The 18,357-nt window shown below is 46.0% G+C and overlaps 2 protein-coding genes across 3 annotated transcripts in view; one reads left to right on the forward strand and one right to left on the reverse strand.

Moving 5' to 3' along the window:
• Positions 1 to 18,357, forward strand: part of LOC309397665 (integrator complex subunit 6-like) — a 322,886-nt gene that overhangs the window by 133,505 nt on the left and 171,024 nt on the right. The window lies entirely within an intron of this gene.
• Positions 1 to 18,357, reverse strand: part of GPC3 (glypican 3) — a gene marked incomplete at its 5' end in the record, with an annotated part of 100,014 nt that overhangs the window by 25,144 nt on the left and 56,513 nt on the right. For both annotated transcript variants that reach the window (XM_081963901.1, XM_081963900.1), the window contains 2 exons: positions 1,840 to 1,973; positions 11,746 to 12,440. In XM_081963901.1, the coding sequence (XP_081820027.1) occupies positions 1,840 to 1,973; positions 11,746 to 12,440 (829 nt within the window). The remainder of the gene's footprint in view (positions 1 to 1,839; positions 1,974 to 11,745; positions 12,441 to 18,357) is intronic.

Genomic DNA, 18,357 nt, shown 5'->3' on the forward strand with positions numbered 1-18,357 from the left:
TCTTTTCCAGGAAAAAAAAAAGTGAGTTGAAATAAGCCTTTTACCCACATGGGGGTGAGGATAGGAGGAGAACCCGGGGGGGGGGAGGGGGTTTCTGAGCTGAAAATTGCAGCTTTGTTCCCCCCCAAGAACTTCTGACACTAATGATCACATTCTCTGACCATTTAAATGCCAGGTTTTATATATATATATATATATTTTTTTTTTTAAAAAACCTTTCCTGCTATATTTGTTCCGAGCTGGAAGGCCACAAACTGCTGCTTTAATTACACACCAAGGCTGCACAATGGGTACTTTGGCACATCTGTCTGCTTCTGGCTTAGCAACAAACAAGGTGGCACAGGAAAAAAAAATCCTCTTCCCGTCCAAACAGGAAAAGTTCACAGTCAGGATGCCCAGCTGGCATTTCCGGTTCTGTTTTTGCCTTCCCCCCTCCCCCTCCTAAGTTTGACCCAGGATCAAAGCCCCAGTATCAGGCCTGCAGCCCTCTTTCCTTTTGGATCTCTGGCCTGCCACACTTTCTATTATCCTACTATGCATTTTCTATGGTGGGAAAATGGGAGGGGGGATTGGACGGAATTAGATGCTATGTAGCCATAACAACATTCTTTCTAGAAAGCCAAGGTCATCCTGTGTCTCTGCATCTCTGCACCTGACCGGAACTGGATGGGTGGAACTGCCAGCATGGGAGTGGGAGATTGGACCATGGGATGGACTTGTGGGTATGGGGGCAAGATCTTGAACTTTCAACTGGGTGGGGAAAACCGGGAAGCTTTCAGATTCGGTTTTTCTCAGATGTGACAACATGGCTCTCTTAATAAATGGGAACTAGTCCAGACAGAAGAAGAACTCATGGCTTCAAAATTTAAGTTTGAACAAAACTCAGCACCATTTTTTTGTGCAGCTGTTGATAAAAATAGGATTGCCAACATCCAATGATGGATATGAGAGGAGGAGGAGGAGGAGGAGGAGGAGGAGGAGGAGGAGGAGGAGGAGGAGGAGGAGGAGGAGGAGAATTAAGAAGAAGGAGAAGGAGAAGGAGAAGGAGAAGAAGAAGAAGAAGAAGAAGAAGAAGAAGAAGAAGAAAGAAAGAAGAAAGAAAGAAGAAAGAAGAAAGAAGAAAGAAGAAGAAGAAGAAGAGTGGAGAAGGAGAAGAGAGGAGAAGGAGAAGGAAAAGGAGATGACGAAGAGGAAGATGACGAAGAGGAGGAGGAGGAGGAGGAGGAGGAGGAGGAGGAGGAGGAAGAAGAAGAAGAAGAAGAAGAAGAAGAAGAAGAAGAAGAAGAAGAAGAAGAAGAAGAAGAAGAAGAAGAAGAAGAAGAAGAAGTAGTAGTCATCACCATGTTGGATTTTAGTGACAGTTCACTCTATATTTACATTGAACAACGTGTGTGCGCACATTGCGAAGGATTCAGCTTCTCTTCTCCTGAAGGATGGATGCATAAAAACCAGATGCAGAGAGTCCTCGACGTAAGACAACCATTGGGAGCAGAATTTCCATTTCCTAAGCAAGGCAGTTGTTAAGTAAGTCATGCCAGGTTTTATGACATTTTTTTTGGGCCATGGTCGTTGAGCGGTCATTAAGAGAATCCAGGCTCCCCGCTGACTTGGCTTATCAGAGGCTGGCTGAGAAAGTCCCCCCTGGTGATCATGGAACCCCCGAGATTTTGCAACCGGCCTATAAGCCCACACATTTGGATCAGGTTGCGGCGACAGTTGTAACTGTGAGGATCGGTTGTAAATCAGTGCTGTTGTGACTCTGATCAGTCATGAAATGAATGGTTGTAAGTCGAGAACAATCTACATGGTCACCCCCCAAGTCCAAAACTGTGAACCCACCTCTTTCGACCTGACAAGGTTTCTTGGGGTTCCACTAGAGTGGCACCCATCATCCCCTGGTCAGCCACATGGTCTTCGGGGTTCCAGGCTGATCGGTGTTGCCTCTGCTGGGAAGGGCCACACAGCTTGCTGATCTGCAAGAGAGGAAAAAAACCGAAATCAGAAATGCCAAAACTTTTCAAGGCCTGATCGTTTCAAACCCACTTTCTGGCGAGACTTGAAACTGCAAACTGTCCCGACAAAAAAACCCTTTTATTAATTGACTGTGAATTCTGCTCATTCACATCCAGCAAAGTCTTTCAAGGGAGGATTTACAGTCAAAGACCTTCTCTGGCTTGGAGAGCTGCCAGGCTGATATCTGCAAAACTTGGCAAGGAGTCTCGGAGAGTCATGGACCAATTAAGCGAACTAATGGTCTTCTGCAAACTCCACTCCCCTTTCGCTCCTCTTTTAGTTACTCTGGGAGGGGCCATTCATCATCCACCTTACTCCCAAGGCCTTACTCCCAAGTCGACCCTTGTTCCTTAGCTGTTCCCTTTGTCTGGCAACTCTGTGCATGCGCACACTGGGAACAGGCTCCAGCTGTTCTTCTGCCTCACTGATGTCTGACTCCGAAGGCAGCTGAGAACTGGCATACGGTCCTGGCCCCCTCTCTGCCTCCGACACAGAGCCCTCATCACAGCCTTCCCCAGGCTCCAGGACTGGCCCAGGTTCCTCCCCAACCTCCTCACTGTCCAAATCTTCTGCCAGCTCTGCTGGCCACTGGTGGGCCACAACACAAACCAAATCAGGTTTTTAGTTAATTCGAAGACAGATTTACACTTCCCTGTTCGATTTAGAGATTGTGAATCGCTTTGGGGCAATTAAAAGATTCACCCTGTCTTGGATGTGGAAATATAGAGCATTGCATCCGTCTGTACTCGCTTTGCAGTGTAGATGGACGGTGAGCAAATTTTAAAAATAAATCAAATACTCTAGCGAGGCAGGCTGGGGAATTCTGGGAGTTGAAGTCCACCTATCTTAAAAATTGCCAAGTTTGAAAAACCACCGCCCTACCTACGTGAATTCAACAGTCAGTCACAGCTTCCACCTGACACCAAATCCGAGGCTGTAAGGGCAGCAATGAACTAGAGTTCATTGTGCAGGAAGGAAAATTGCAAACCCCGATTCCTGGTTTGGGAAGAATGACAGATTCAGCAGACTCACTGCACGCATCGGAAATGGGCACCGTCTCTTCTGTCTCCCTTCTGCTACCCTATAGCTTCTCCTCTTTCTCCTCTGTTAAAAGAGGCTTTCACGCTTTGTGACCCCCACCAAATACCTCCAATTGTGTGTTTTGGCAAATACATTCCAGAATGCGCACTTTTTTCTGACTCCATGAAATAGCAGGCATCGGTTGTTGCGTTTCACAATCTCAGCTTTAATTATGGGTTGAGATCTTGCTAACCAGCTCCGGCACCTGGCATATACAGCTGCTCCGTTCCTCCCTTGAGTTGCAGCCTTTTGGGGAAGGGGGAGTACATTCCCTCTCTTTTTCTGCATTCCCCCTCCCCCTCCCCACAAACACCCTCCAGAGTCAGAGGCAAAAACCTGGTTGTGGAGAAACTCCCTTGATGACCCACCAACATCTTCCCGTCTCCAAATGCCAAAGCTTCCAGCAGGAATTACAGAGTTGGAAGGGACATCGGAGGTCTTCTAGAACAGGGGTCACTGACCTTTCGGACCTCAGGGACCACCAAATTCATAATTTTAAATCCCACGGACCACTAATAGGATCTGCCTAATGACCGGCTGGGTGGGCGTGGCAAACTCCATGTCACTCATGTCAAAGGGCGCCTCGCCAGCCTCTACTTGTCCCTCCCCTCCCAGCCCCTCCTCACTTGCCCACCCGGGCTCCTTAGAGCCCCAACAGGGAGCAGTTGCTGGAGCTAAGCAGCCACCAGGAGAAAGAGTTGGCAAAACAGGTCAGTTCCAATTGGATCTGACCGAGAAGGAGGTTCAGCAGAAGCACCGCACTGAGGACTAGGAGCATAGGTTTTCCAAGCAGAGGGAAGACCTGCGGGAGTGCAAGGCCAGGTGCCAGCGCCTGGAGGCTCAACAGGCTGAGATGGTCAGCCAGTTCCAGGCCATGATACAGCCCCACTGGAACGAGGCCCTCCGGCTCTTTGCCACCAGCGGCTCTTCCCTCCAGCCTTCGCCCAAAGCCCCCCACCAGGAGGCTGAAGGAGACCCCAAGATGGAATTTCTGCCCCTCCTCCCCATAAAAAGACCCCGAAGGGGGAGACTCTCTGCAGCAACACAAGCGTTCATTGCACATATCTGTCCCAGGGGACGTAGTTTGAGGGTCCCTGATTTAGTGTAATGTAAAAAATACAAATAATTTTTCTGCAGACCACCAACATTTTCTCGTGGACCACCAGTTGGTGACCACTGTCCTAGAGGTCTTCTAGTCTAAGTCTTTCGATTGCGTGGCCATGGGGATGCCCCAACGGTCGCTAAGTGTGAAAAATGGTTCATAAGATGCTTTTTTCCAGTGCCGTCGTAACTTCGAACATTCACTAAATGAAGGTTGTAAGTCAAGAACCACCTATGGACTGCTATATCCTAATGGAATTCTACTTTTATTCTTTTAAAAAAAAAAAAAACCAAGGAAATCTTCAAATCTGAAGATTTCTGAACCCGGAAGGATATAGGACATAAACTTTTTAACAGTATTAGCCCAGCCCATTTCCCCTTTCTACAGGTGTAATCAAAATGCTAATATATGCTAATGTTTAGTCTGTGGTTAATGTTTTGTCTTCTTAATTTCCCCGGGGGTTTTTGGTGCAGATTTAAATCTGCCAGGTTCTTCACTGGATTGGCCTCTTTCGAGAAGTTGGATCCCGCCTGGAGAATACTGATTCTGGAAAGGGAGCGTAAAAATGGCTTTTTGCCTAAACCGGCCCAAAAGAAAAGGAAAGGAAAGGAAAAGGCACCCTTCATTATTCTTGGAGGGAAGAAATCACGGGACACGGGTGCTTTCAAGCCTCCTGCTTTCTCCTCCTCCAAAACGGAAAAAGACGGATGCAATTTTAAAAAGGGGAAGGCAGAATCAGGGGCCAGCAGCCTGTAAGATGTGATAAAGGAAGTGTTTCCGCAACACATTTTTGTTGCACGCTCCTTTTAGAGCTGTGTTTTTTAACTTAAGCAAGTTTAAGATGCCTGGACTTCAATTCCCAGAATTCCCCAGCCAGCCATGCTGGCTGGGGAATTCTGGGAGTTGAATTCCATACATCCTAAACTCCCCAAAGTTACGAAATACCGTTTTAAAGATCCTGCAATCCTTTTGGTTTCCAAGGCATAAAAGAAAATACGTATCTTTTTACTGAAATTTGAAATGGAAGAACAAATGAAAGAGTGTGTGAGAAAACCAGTCAAGACGTTTTGGGGGCTATAATGTACAGATGGACCAAAAGTACAGATGGACTTGGTTGAAAAGACTAAAATGTATAGGATGCTATAGCTTAAAGGGGGGGATTTTTACAAAAGAAGGCACTTTTAGTATATAGCACCATGAAACGTTACGTAGAATGTAAAGAGACTTCAAATTTCTGATGGTATATAAAGAGTCATTTTATCACACGGGGTGGACTTGTAAAAAAAGCTGGAAAACTCTGGGTCCAAATGCATACACAGATACAAAGACTTTTTAAAAAGTAATTTTCAGCATGGTTAGAGCGGTTCAGAAACAATTTTTTAAAATAAATACCATGTTTTCCCCAAAATAAGACAGGGTCTTATTTACTTTTGACCCCCCCCCCAAAAAAAAATAATTAAAAAAAGATTCTCAGCCATGGAAGTTTCAAAAGTGTTTTGGGGGTTGGGGGTTTCTTTTTTCTGAAAATGCAAACTGGATTGGTTTTTTTTGAGGAAAAAGAAAAGAAAAAAGAAGAAGAAAACCACGTCTTTACTAGAATAAAGGTGTTTTTCTCAGGCACAGCTTGCAGAGCAAAGCATCTGTTGATACTGTCCCTAATTTTTATCTCTAGATTGTGTCTGCCCCAAACACGTTTCCTAGAGACCTGGATAAATATGACAGCGAGAAGTGGGGGGGCGGGGGCAAAGCGTGGGTGTGCGATTGATTCATAGTAAGAAAGCTGAAGTGTAGGTAGGTCTCCATTTATGACAACTGGGCCCAGAATTTCGGGGAGTAACTGACTTTCAGCTACAGAGAACCGGAAGCCTAATTCCCAGCAGGCTGCTTCGTGATGCGCAGATGTCGAATTTTAAATATACTGTATATTTTCACAGAGCCGTCCGGGGATGAGTCTGTCACGAGATCCGCTTTTTCTAAGGTGATTCGCACAATTAGTGACCGTCGCTGGGCTTTTGATCCCCACCAATGGAGCCAAGAGCAACATTCTCGGAAACAGAGCATTAATTTGTCCGGTTGTGACTTTAATAAGACCCCGAACAAGTGGCTGATCGTAAAACCAGAGCGGAGGACGATGGAGGAGAGGCCGAGGATGCCCGAGCTGCTTAATTAAGCCTCTTTTCTTCCTTTCTTTCCTCTCGATTAGCATCTTCACAGCAAATGCACATATTTATACATGGCAGCAGTTTCAGTATAACGAGAACGCCGGGCGTTTAATTAAGAGTCGGAAGAAGGTAATCATGTTTTTCCAAAAGATTGGCGCAGCTTTGCAAATGCTCCCAAGGGGTTTAGATTTGCATTTGCCATCAAGAGCCTCTCTGGAGCCAGGCCAGGCAGGGGATGAGAGCAACCCAGAGAGAGCCATCACATTAGAAGGATGTGGCTTGTTAGAAAGATGCCCTCTGGCTTGCATCTCTCTTGGAGGGCCAACGGGGACATGGGCACAAAAGACAGCTCCTGCCATCCCTGCCAGTGCAGATGTTCCATTAGTAACACGGTCGTTAAGTGAACCTGACTTCCCCATTGATTTTGCTCATCAGAAGGACACAAGATACCTGACCCTGCCACGTCACAACTGTCATAAATATGAGACAGTTGCCAAAGCAAATATCCAGCAACCGGGACCCAGATAAGCAGGGATTAACACCAGACAAACAATCAAGTAGAAAATGAAATTAAGAAAATACCAAAAAGAAAACCATGCTTCTACCAACGTCATTAAGTGTGAACAGCAGTCGTAAGTCACTTTTTCCAGTAGCATCGTGACCTTGATGAACTGTCGTAAGTCAGGAACTACCTGTGCCCCCTTCCAAATTCTAGTCTATGAAAGCCATGCATGATTTTTTGGGTGCATCATTTTTCGGCTTTTCTCTCGAAACCTCCGCAAAAGGCTGCATAATCAGATTAAATCTCCCCTAAATGTATTTTCAGCCAATCTAAAACAGCAAACACAAGCTCCTTTCGGGGTCCATTAACCTCCTGGTTTCTTTTTTTCTTGTTGGTCTTTTAAAAGCAGCGTTTCTCAACCTCAGCAACTTTCAAAGATATGTGGACTTCCCACTCCCAGAATTCCCCAACCTGTACGGGTGGACTTCAACTCCCAGAATTCCCTGGCCACATATCTCAAAATTGCTAAGGCTCAGAAACACTTAGGACTACCTGTACTGGGAGACAGAGAAAGTGGGCAGGTGAGTTTGACATTGCTGGGTTCTCCATCGCTTGCAGGCAATTTCGTCTTTTGCAAAATGTCTTCCCCCTGTTCAGGGAGGCGGAGGGGCTTGAAAAATACTTGAAAAAGACTGAAATATTTTTCACCTTGGAGAATAACTGGGTGGTGAATTGGGGGGAGGGAGGCTGAAAGATTTTGCTGGCAGGGCATAAGGTTCTTTTCTGATGGGCAAATCTTCTCCCAGAGGTCCGGAAGAAAGAGGATGCGCTTCAGGGAAGCTGGCAGGTTGAAATTTCTTTCTTTTCACCCCCTCCTTCCCTTTCCAGAAAATCCAGAGTGAGGCCACAGTAGCTGCTCTCCCTCTGAATGGCTGAGCTTTAAATTCTTCCTGGAAACGGGCTTTTTATACAGTCCATCTCGCAAGCGTAGGTTACTGTGACACTGGGGTCAGAAATGGGACTGCAGACTCCGGCATTTATAGCTGAACGTACCTGAGCCTTAACAATTGCTTCTTTGTCCCAGTTAACACAATCAGCGGTGGATGAGTAAGTTCTGCAGGCTGGGAGAAATGCCTAATTGCGGAGAATTGTTATGATTGGACACGACCTTTCCTCTAAATCACTTTTATTGCCCTTCACTGAGATCTCTTTCCGTAATGCTTTCTGCGGTCCGTGGCTGAGGATGTCTCCTAATGGGGACCGCGTTCTTTAAAAAGGCAGCTTTTATTTGCCTCTTTATTATGCTTTTATATATCTTAAGTAATTCACATTCCCTGGGCAGCGGAGCAATAAATCGGAAACGTAAATACAAGCAATAAAGATGTGCGTCAAAAAATTCTGAAGTCAAAGGGGTGTGTGGGTGGATAGAAACACAACACCGCAAATCAAAGGGAAAGCAGAGAAGAAAGGAAAGAACAGGAAAACGAAGAGCTGTTTTCTAAATGCAAGCATCCCCACCCTCACCCACAAAATCTTTTTGGGAGAGGCATCATGCAACGGGTGCAAAAGGCCAGGACCACAAATTAGTAATAAATTGATTTATTACTAAAGACGCCTATACGCAGGAATCTAAACTAATTGGTTGGAACTCTCCTGGCATTAGATAAGGGGCAAGGGAGTTCAAGAGAAGTTGGACTTGGTCACTTTGTGGCTATGTAGGGATTCTAAGCTAATTCCTCTTTTGACTCCACCAGGAGGTTCTGCACCTCCTTCCTCTTACATCGTGTGAACCTCAGCAGTGGCATCACGCTGTGCTCTGAGAAGCATAGATTTAAAAGGGCCATTGAACCCGAGGCAGCCAACGGCGCCAACCTTCTTCCCTTGCCACGTCTTTACACAAAACAGCTGAACCCGAGATATAACAAGGTATAAAGATTACTACAGAGGCATAACAACAGGAGAATGCTCCCGGACACGACGCCCAGGACAAAAACAAGGCAGCTGATATTGGAAACAGCTTTTTATCCATGGGTGTGTGTGTGTGTTGTGTTTCCACCCCCAACTGGTCTTGGGTCCGTGCCCAGGTTCACGCTCACGTTGAGTGAATTCACACAAAAGTGCATTTTTGCACACGATACAATTGGCAATATTCTCGCATGGTTGACACCAGAGCATTGGTGGGTTCCAGATCCCATTGCAACTGGTACACTGCGACGGGGCCGGGTGTCCACCTCAGGCACTGTGCGCACATGTGCACTCCACCACCCTGCGATGCTCCAGCTGCTCGGCGGTTGCACAGGCACCGTAAGCTGTGCCCGTGTGCTCAATTGGCCTGTTTTCAAAAAGCGGTAAGGAACGTGGGCGGGTAGGTCCAACGAGCCACCATTCCGGTACGGTGGCCACTGGTCCCAGCTGCCACTGGTACGCCCGTATCGGGCCGTACTGCCTGGAACCCACCACTGCACCAGAGGTAGTATTCTGCAGGTTCGCACCAATTCGGGCAAACCGGTAGTGGTGGCAGCGCGAGGCTCCACCCATCCACCCAGATGTCATCACGGACCATCATGCGCGCGCGTTCCTGCTACCGAACTCGTAGTCAAGATAAGAGGACACCGTTACTGGTTGACACGGTGTGAGCGAAGCCCCTGGCACCTCCTGCACCTCCTACCTTCGTCTCCCCGAGAGGTTAATAGACAAATCTCCTCATAAACCCACCTTTTCTCCTCTTCCTGTACAAATTGAACTGGTTTCATCGCATGCAATTATTATTTATTAGGCCTCCCACTCCAAGCTGCTCCTACCAACCTTTGCCTGGCAGCCACTTAAGACCAAAATAGATCTGAGCCTCTTCGGAAAAGGGACTCAGCTGCCTTCCTGACTGTCCTTTACCCGGCTGCGGGGAAGTTGCATTTTCTTCCTTGCGGGTTTTTGCAACACGTTGTGCTGCAAGGAACAATGAGGCACCTGATGGTTCCCTTTACCGGTGGCGTCTTAATCAAGACTCTCCCCTGGTTATTCATTTGAATCTTTGTTTACCTTTAATGTACCAGTAAATTGTTCACGAGTTATTAACGCCAGCACAGAAAAGCCATTTGCTTAAAATCACCTGCCTTTCCTCCGCCCTCCTGCCCCCCCCCAAAAAAGCAGCTAATGTCTTGCAATTAGAGAGCAGTAGAAATCCTCCATCAACCCCCTTCATGGCTTCGTTCATGTTACAGTAGCATTTCCAAACTTGGCCAACTTTAAGGCAGGCGGATTTCAACTCCCAGCATTCCCCAGCCAGCATGGGGGTCACGAGGGGTGGGTGCAACCTTCCCGGGGATGGGTGGGTAGGGAGGAGGCTTCCAACAAGCAAAGCCAATGGGAGAAATTGGAGTCGTTTTTGTCAGAATATTCATGAACTGGAATAGGACATAGCAACAGGTCAGCCATTGGCGACTGGCTGGGATAGGACATGGTAACAAGGTCAGCCAATGTGTAGGCATGGCAACTGGGTCAGCCAATGGGAACTATTTGGTGACTGAGAGCCATGCCAGATGCCTCGTAGCCTGGGCGTGGCTTGCCTACATAGCTCTGAGTCTGTGGAAGAGAACTAATCTAGTCTGAAATTGGAAACCAATCTCTACTCTCTACCACGTTGGAAGAATCTGTTGTGGGTATTGTACATTTATTCATGTGTTATTATGTATATGAAGAAGTTAATGAATCCTGCTGAATCAGTTATCTGGGTGTCCGGAAGGAAAGAGCCCAAGACAGGTGTGTTTCCTTCGGAGGAGAGCAGACAACAGAGAAAAGAGACAAAGGCAGGTCGGGTTCTTTGAGAGCTTCCTGGGATGGGAGAAAATGAAGATCAGCCTCATTTCCTTCTTTCCAATAAAAAGGATGACTCACAGCCAACCACCTTTATCAAGCTGTCATCTTAAAATTAAGAGCAGGGGAAAGAAAAATTGGGAACCTTTTACAGTCCATAACCCTGCCATAGCATGACCTACAAGATGATCTCAGCTGCCTCCGAGTCTTCTTCAGAGGGTTAAAGAAGTAATGTCCTCTTCAGGGCCACATATTTATGGAAGCCCATCAGCCAAAGAGGCAAACCCTGGCTCTAGGTGTCATATGGACGGTCCACCAACTTTCTCTCCCCATTGAAGGAAGGCACCTTGCCTTCTTTCCAAGGATAGGTAGGTAGGTAGGTAGGTAGGTAGGTAGGTAGGTAGGTAGGTAGGTAGGTAGGTAAGTAGGTACACAAGTAGGTAGAGATAGCAGGAGGGAGAATGGTTGGATAGAGATAGAGATAGAAAGATACAGATAGATATAGATATAGAGTTAGATAGAGACAGATAGAGATAGAAATAGAGGGGGGATGGATAGAGATACAGACAGACAGACAATGATAGATAGATGATAGATAGATGATAGATAGATAGATAGATAGATGATAGATAGATAGATGGATGGATGGATGGATGGATGGATGGATAGATAGATAGATAGATAGATAGATAGATAGATAGATAGATAGATAGATAGATGATAGATATAGGTAGAGCTAGAGAGAGGGAGGGAGGATGGATGTATGGATAGAGAAAGAGATAGAAAAGTAAGAGATAGGTATAGAGATAGATAGAGACAGATAGAGATAGAGGGGGGATGGATATAGAGATAGAGATAGATAGATGGATAGAGAGAGAGAGAGAGAGAGAGAGAGAGAGAGAGACAGAGACAGAGACAGAGACAGAGACAGACAGACAGACAGACAGACAGACAGAAAGACTCAGAGAGAAACAGACAAAGTAGATAGGTAGGTAAGTAGACAGCCAGCCAAACAGACACATCCTGTAACATCGGGACCGCAAGCACTAACCAATGGTTCTAGTAAAAGAACTTACGGTTGTGACCAGCTTCCCAGCGTTCTTCTGCATGTAACCGATGGCATCCTGGACCAAAGAGAAGAGGTTCAGGAGCACATGTTCTATGTCGTAGGTGCCCTTCATGCCCTTCACCATGCCTTCCAGAGAGCGGAGATATTCCCGCCAGTGGCCGTCGATCTCCACCACACTGGCCAAGCACCCTTGCAACACCCCACCACAGAACCCCGCACACGGCTTGGCCAGGAGCAGGTCCTGGCACTGGGGGCAGTACCACATCTTCAGCAGCGCCCGTCCACACTCCTTGCTGAACCTCAGGTGATCGGTGGTGTTGACCACTTCAATGCCGAGGTTGAGCGCCTGGAGGAAGAGCCGGGTGACCTGCAGGGACTTGGACACCTGGGTCATCATGATTTTGGGGAAGGGGCCAAATGCCTTCAAGTCTTGCCGGGCTAGCCGTAGACACTCCAGGGTCTCCGCGGGAGGGTCGGGGGCTCCTGGGTGGATCAGGTGGGGGTACAGCAAGGGGAACAAGCTGTCGAAGAACTCATTGACCATGTCGTTGACGTTGATATCGGAGCCCAAGATGTAGAGGGAGATGTCGGTGAAGAATTCCCCCACCAGTTTAGAAGTCCTGGCAGCCACGTGGCGATAGTAGCTCCTGAACATGGAGCTGGTGTGGTTCCTGGCGTGGCGCACGACCATTTCAAAGGCTTCTGAAAAGCAAAAGAGGAATTGATTAGTAAGTCAGCAGGCAAGACAATCACAACAGCAATACTAAGGATTTTCTGGGAGAAAGATGTAAAAAGCCAGAGAAATTCAGGAGAAAAAAAAGAAAAAGTCCTGTTTTGGACATCACAATGACAAAAAAAAGATGTTGAGACTCTAGAAAGACTGCAGAGAAGAGCAACAACGTTGATTGGGGATCCGGGGGCTAAAACATATGTTAATGGTTGCAGGAACTGGGTATATTCCTTCAAAGAAGGACTAGGGGAAATATGATGGCAATGTTCTAATATTTGAGGGGCTGCCCCAAAGAAGAGGGAGTCAAGCTATTCTCCAAAGCACCAGAAGGCAGGACAAAAAGCAACGGGTGGAAAATAATCAAGGAGAGAAGCAACCTCAAACTAAGGAGAAATTTCCTGACTGGGAAAAAAATTACCGCATTTTTCAGAGTATAAGACGCACCATTTTTCCTCAAAAAAGAGGCTGAAAATCAGGGTGCGTCTTATACATTGAATACAGAATTTTTGGCCTACTGAAACCCCGGCCCCTTCGCAAAAATGGCCGTGCATAGCCTTTAGGAGGCTTTCAGAGTGCTCCTGGGGGCTGGGGAGGGCAAAATGAGGGAAGAACGGGCCCATTTTTGCTCATTTGTGAAGGGGGCATCCCCAGGAGCACTCTACAAGCCTCCTTAAGGCTATGCATGCCCTTTTGTTTGACAAAAAACAGGCCCATTTTCATGAAAAACGGGCCGTTTTGGGGAGGTCTACAGAGTGAAAAACCCCTTTTTAAAATTTGCCTCTTCAAAATCTTGGTGCGTCTTATACTCTGAAAAATACGGTAACCAGTAGAACAACATGCCTTCAGAAGTTGTGGGTGCTCCAACATACCTTTTAAGAAGGTTTTTAACCTTCTTTAAGGCTTTTAAGAAGAGGTCGGACAACCATTTGTCTGGAATGGTGTAAGGTCTTCTGCTTGAGCAGGGGGTTGGACTAGAAGACCTCCAAGGTCCCTTCCAACTCTGCGGTTCTGTAATTCTGTCAAGTGCCAAAGGGCATGGACTCTTCTTTCTGTCGCTGAAGCTGCCTGCAGGCCTTGAGCATTTCCCACTAATTGGTCCCCAGCATCCAAAGCCCTTTGCTGCTCAGGTGATCAAAGAATGCCTGTCCCCCCCCCAACCCCTCCACCCTCAATCCCACCAGCCTGTGAATTAGCACAGCAAAAGGGGTGGGGGGGGAGAGACAGGCATAAGGATTGTGACAGGAAGGAGGCATTACATTTTCTTTGAATGCTAAATAGTTCCACTCCATCTTTCGGATCTCCAAACCTCCTGGGCATCTTTAATAAAAGGATGGAAACTTAACAAGCACTTTGGCAGGTGGCAGGTTGCTCACCTTTCCTGGCAGGGCAGCTTTCAACAGAATGGTAGACAGAAAGGGGGGAGGGGGAGGGACACCGAGCCCCTAAAAACGATTCCCATGAAAAATTGAACCTGGCTTGGATTCTCCCTGCCTTGTTCCCCAGCTCACGTTAGATCCAAACTGAGATTGAATTACAGATTATTTCTATTGTGGGGGGTCCCCGGATGGGAGAGAGAGAGAGAGAGCTGAAAATTAAGCCACTTAGCAAGATTAAAAGCGCGATGCCTGGTGTTCACAGCACCTTTTAGTGAAGGTTGTCATTAAAGGGAAGCACATTGCACATTAAAATAAAGTTGATTATGCATCGGACACTTTAAAGGTTGTGGAGTCCTTGGTGCTCTCTGAGCTTGGTTGTTAGGTTTCATTATTTGGCCAGGGAACAAGATCGTTATCAGTGAGCACTTCTGAAAAGTCATGTTTCTGTTCTATTCCAAATGATCAGGATGGCTAAACTCCTGTAAAAACCAATATCCAGCAACCGGGACCCAGATAAGCAGGGATTAACCCCAGACAAACTATCAAGTAGAAAACCAAATGAAGAAAATATCAAAAAGAAAACCATGCTTCTACCCACACCAGCAGGGCAAGTGACTATATATAAATAAGGAGAAAACCCCACACTCCCTTGCACTGATGACATTACGTAGTTGGATATTGAAATGTCTGCAAGGCAACAACTAAGGGACCCCACAGTTCAGCCCTGGGCTACAAAATTCTCTTCTATTGGAACTTTAAACTTTGTGCCATTTTTTCCATCAATGATGACGGTTTATTGTTATATTCATAGTCAGTTCTTTAGCTGTTATAGGCTTTCTTCCCCAAAACCTGGGATTTTGTAACTCAGGTGTTCCAAATCCCTCTAGGGACACACATTATCTGTAGCACTTACATAATAGTGGAGAAAACCCCTAAGGGGGCTGGGCCAAAAAGGCATCTACAGAAGAAGTTCGTTCCTTCAAGTTTCCAAAAAAAGAATGTGGAGAATTCAACTGGCATCCTTCAGTCTCAAAAAACTGTATCATGCTCTGGAAAGAGGTCCTAAAGCAGCATCTGGTGTGGCTAAAAAGGCCAATTCGGGAGTGGCAATCCCTTCCACACGGAGGGCAGATCCATTCTGTCCCCTGCCTGGCCACCCCCAATTTCGCTGGTTCCAAGACTGCCTCTTTGCCTCAGCCTGCCGAACAAGAGTCTCTTCAAATTGGAGAAGGCCATGCTGCGTCTTTAGCCTCCAAAGTGAATGATCAGAGGTCAAGGTTTCCCAGCTGTTAATGTCCATTCCCAAGACCTTTAGATCCTTCTGGCAGATATCCTCTTACCGCAGCTGTAGTCTCCCTCTGGGGCGTTTTCCCTGCACTAATTCTCCATACAGGAGATCTTTCGGAATCCAACCATCAGCCATTCTCATGACATACCCAAGCCAACGTAGACGTCGCTGTTTCAATAGTATGTACATGCTAGAAATTCCAGCATGTTCCAAGGCTGCCCTATTTGGAACTTTGTCATACCAGGTGGTGCCAAGGATACGTCGGAGACAGCGCCTATGAAAGGTGTTCAACTTTCTCTCCTGCCGTACGTAAAGGTAAGAGTCACACAATACACTCAACATGGATTGGTTTCCTTCAGTCTTGGTTGAGCCGACTCTGTGAATTGAGACATCGTGCTATGGAACCTTGGTTTACAACTTCTAGTGTTGCACAAACCCAACAAGCCATGACCTGAGAAGCCTCCTCTTCTTCTCCCTTACCCAACACAGCTAGAGCTTCTTTGGAGTTGTCCATGGTGCTGCAAACCTCATCACTCTTTGCTTTCTGGCCTGGTCACCACCATTCTCTCACCAAATTGCAGTAAGTCAACAGATTTATTTTATCCAGGTGAATTGTAGAAGACACCCCCCCGCACCCACACCAGTGACGGAGGCCTTGAACCATGAAGTAGGCATCCAACCACCAGCCACTGTCCTCAGGCCACCCTCTCTTCTCAATGGTGGCTCTCCTTGACTTCAAGGTGGACCCTTCTATCTGGGTGGGTCAGCCACCCCAATTTCAAAGTTCAGATTGTCATCAAGGTTAAAGGCTGTTCTACCCTCTAATAATCGCGATGGGATTTTATTCATTGGCTTTCTACTCCTGGGGAATCAGTTTGGAACAGAGCAATGCACTTTAAAGATAAGGAGGAAAAAAACATTTCTGGTAGAACTTTTCTTTAATTAATAGATGCAGCCTGAGATAATTTAACTTCGTACTCCACTGCCACATTAAACTTTATGTAGCTTTTCTGATGTCTAATTATCATTCTTTGCAACTAAGAGCAGGGAGGACGGGGAAGGCTGGGAGGAAGATCCATGATTAATTTTTACAATTTCCAGGGTGGGGAAAAAGAGGAACTCGTAATGGAATACACACACACAGTCCAAGGCAGCGGATCTGGAGTTAACATTTTGAAAAATCTGCAGAAAAAACTCCAAAAGGGACCGCCTGGAATTAAATTCTGATAAAAATCAAGACCGGCGTGATACCGATCTCATTGTGCCTCAGTCTACAAATATTTAAATCAATGAAATGGGTGCAACGGCTATTCTTTTGCTCCTGCAGGATTGAACTACCAGACTGAAGGACTAAATTAGGGTCTGTGGGCAACCCAGCATCTTGGCTGGCTGGGACTACTAACCATTCCTGCAGGGAAAAAAAAAACATTTCAAGGCATGATTCATCTTTTATGAAAACTGATCAAGTATTCCTTCTTTTTAACTCGTTTCCTGTAAAAAAAAATTTTTTTAAAATGCATTCCACTGTTTTTATTGGATTTTTCTTTTTTTATTACATATTATCCGAAAAGACTGTAACCTTTGGTTGGTGTAATAGATTTTTTTGTTTTAATGAAAAAAAAAAGCCATCCCTGCATTTTTACAGAGATGTCATTTCGAAGAGATTTCTCCCCTTTTTGCAGCTAGAAGAAAGTGAGAAAGATTCTCGGGAAATGTAATGAAAGGCACTTGGTATATTAACAATTTAATATTGTCGACTCTAGCTGCACCTATGCTAATGAATGTAACACCAGGACACAACTCTTGGAAAATGAGATGCTAGGCTGAATTTACTGATCCATCCTGATAAAGTCAGCTCCAAGAATTATAAAATCCTCTTTAAATGTGCATTTCCTTAGCAAATGCTTAAATCTTCAGCAGAAAAGATGAACGTTAAGCGTGAAGTAATTAAGATATTCCCACACACCGTGACAAGAGAGGGTTAGTGGAACTGCAGGAAACTTGAATTATAGAGCTGAAAGGGACCTTGGAGGTCTTCTAGAGCAACCCCCATTCTGAAAAGACATATGCACACACACCATGAAGTTGTAGAGCAGACTTTTCTTCTTACAAACTGGGCAGCAAAGCGACTGAAAGACCCATTCTGAGTTTCTTTGCATTTCACACAAGAGCAGTGATGTCACCGTGCATATAATTGGAGTTGAGAAGTTCATTCCTTTCTTAACTTTGGAACCGGACCGAGAGGAAGCAGAAGTATCCTACTAATTACCTACTAATAGATTTAATAAACCCAACCACAATAGCCAGCGTGCAGCCTTCTTCTGCTTGAAGAGGCCTTTAAAATTAAATGTGTCTGCCTGCTTTCCTCCAAGTCATGCATTTTTCATCAACCCACAGCAAGCAGATCCATTGCATTTACCCCCGTTTACAGAAAGGGATGATTTAAGTCCAAGGCAGCCCAACCGTATTTTAAAAATTAGCATCCATCTCTTAGGGAAGGAAGCCGCCTTCATTTCCTTCGGATGCAGAATTGATGAACTCTTGCCCAAGTGCTTGAGTTGTCACCATAAATCCCAAAGGTGCTCCAGTCCAGACTACCCAGGGTATGAGTCTTCCCCGCCCCCCACCCCGGCCTCCTCCCCAAGGGTGGAGGGCAGATCCTGGAAGGCCCCTTTGAGTAAGTAAGGTGGGCAAAACACGAATGTAAGTGGAAGGGACTTTGTCTTTGCAGACTTAGTGCTGACGATCCAAGTTGCGTGTGCTGAAACCGTCTTTCCCATGGACAACTCTGGATGATGCAGGAACCTTAATTAGTTCTGAATCTACTGACTTTCTTTTGGAAAAGGGAGGTGGGGGATCAGATGTGTCCATCTTCCTGTCTGTCTGTCTGTCTGTCTGTCTTCCTACTTATCTACCTACTTTGTCTGTTTCTGTCTATTTATCCATCATCTACTTATCTTCTATCTATCATATAACATCTAGCCATCAGTACTTATTTATCAACCTACCTTCTTCTATCTGTCTGTCTTTGTATATCTACCTATCTACCTATCCATCTACCTACCTACCTATTTATCTATCTATCTATCTATCTATCTATCCATCCATCCATCTATTTATCTCCCTGCCTGCCTGCCTACCTACCTACCTCTCTCTCCTCTCTTGCTTTCTCTCTCTCTCTCTCCTTCTCTCTCTCTCCCTCCCCCTCTCTCCAGAAAGCCACAA

Source organism: Natrix helvetica, assembly GCF_964273705.1.
Source record: "Natrix helvetica genome assembly, chromosome: 11".
NCBI lineage: Eukaryota > Metazoa > Chordata > Lepidosauria > Squamata > Natricidae > Natrix > Natrix helvetica.